This window comes from Naegleria gruberi, assembly GCF_000004985.1.
Source record: "Naegleria gruberi genomic scaffold NAEGRscaffold_369, whole genome shotgun sequence".
NCBI lineage: Eukaryota > Heterolobosea > Eutetramitea > Acrasida > Naegleriidae > Naegleria > Naegleria gruberi.
In genome coordinates this window covers 2822-3732 of record NW_003163049.1, presented here as the reverse complement: position 1 = coordinate 3732, position 911 = coordinate 2822, and the positions used below count along the sequence as shown (strand labels likewise).

Genomic DNA, 911 nt, shown 5'->3' with positions numbered 1-911 from the left:
AATAGCTTCACCATCTTGATTAATAATTTCAGAGCACTAAGATTGCACCGAGGAAGTTTCTCAGAAATAATCAACCTGTTTATCCATTTGTGGAAGAGTTAATTTCAGAGACTAACATTGATGAATGGTTCATTACCTATCTTCTTGTTGAGCTCTCTAAGAATTTCAATAGCGTTTTTATTTATAATGGAAAGTTACCTTTTTTCTGTCTCCTATTCAGAATTTTTTATTTTAAAACGTGTTTCACCTCGAGTTGAACTCATTCCCAAAGGAAGCAGTAGTGTTTTGAAGAAAACCCGGAAAACTCAACAAAGAAACGAAAGACTGATGAAGAAACTAGTTCATCAATGCCAAGTGCCTCCACTGTTGAACTCGATGATAGTAATTTATTTGCCAAAGTTGCAGATTGGATGGAAAATATGCCAAGAAAACAACAAGAAATTACAGAAGTGAAATTCACAGAACGATCATTAGAAATGATTGAAACTCTATTGAAAAAATCCACATTTTACAAGACAGTCGATGAAGTTAAATCACTCTTTGAAGATTTAATTAAATTAGATCCAAGAAGCAAATATTTCTTTCTTCAGACTTCTCTATGAGCACCCTCAGTTTGAATGGAATAATTAAAAAGCATTATTATTGGTTGTGTTGCGAGTACAGATATTACTATGTATTTTTATCCTATAAGAGTAACTATATAACATACGCTCCATTTAAATACGCTGATTTTGCTGTACACATAATGTAACCTAATTCATAGGTGTATTGGAAGTTCTTCACATTCCCACTTTATGGTTATTTAAATAGGAAGGTAATGCCACTAATCTTATAAGCCGCTTTCTAGGCATATCCACTTTAGCCTTTATATCAACACGAAAATGAATAATCATACACTAACCATAGTTATG

General features: G+C 32.5%; 1 protein-coding gene across 1 annotated transcript in view; it reads right to left on the bottom strand.

Moving 5' to 3' along the window:
• Positions 1-779: 779 nt before the first annotated feature.
• The window catches only part of NAEGRDRAFT_76748 (uncharacterized protein), a gene marked incomplete at both ends in the record, with an annotated part of 2366 nt that continues 2234 nt past the window's right edge, over positions 780-911 (bottom strand). Inside the window, one exon of the mRNA XM_002668293.1 lies at positions 780-863. Within this exon, the coding sequence (XP_002668339.1) occupies positions 780-863 (84 nt within the window). The remainder of the gene's footprint in view (positions 864-911) is intronic.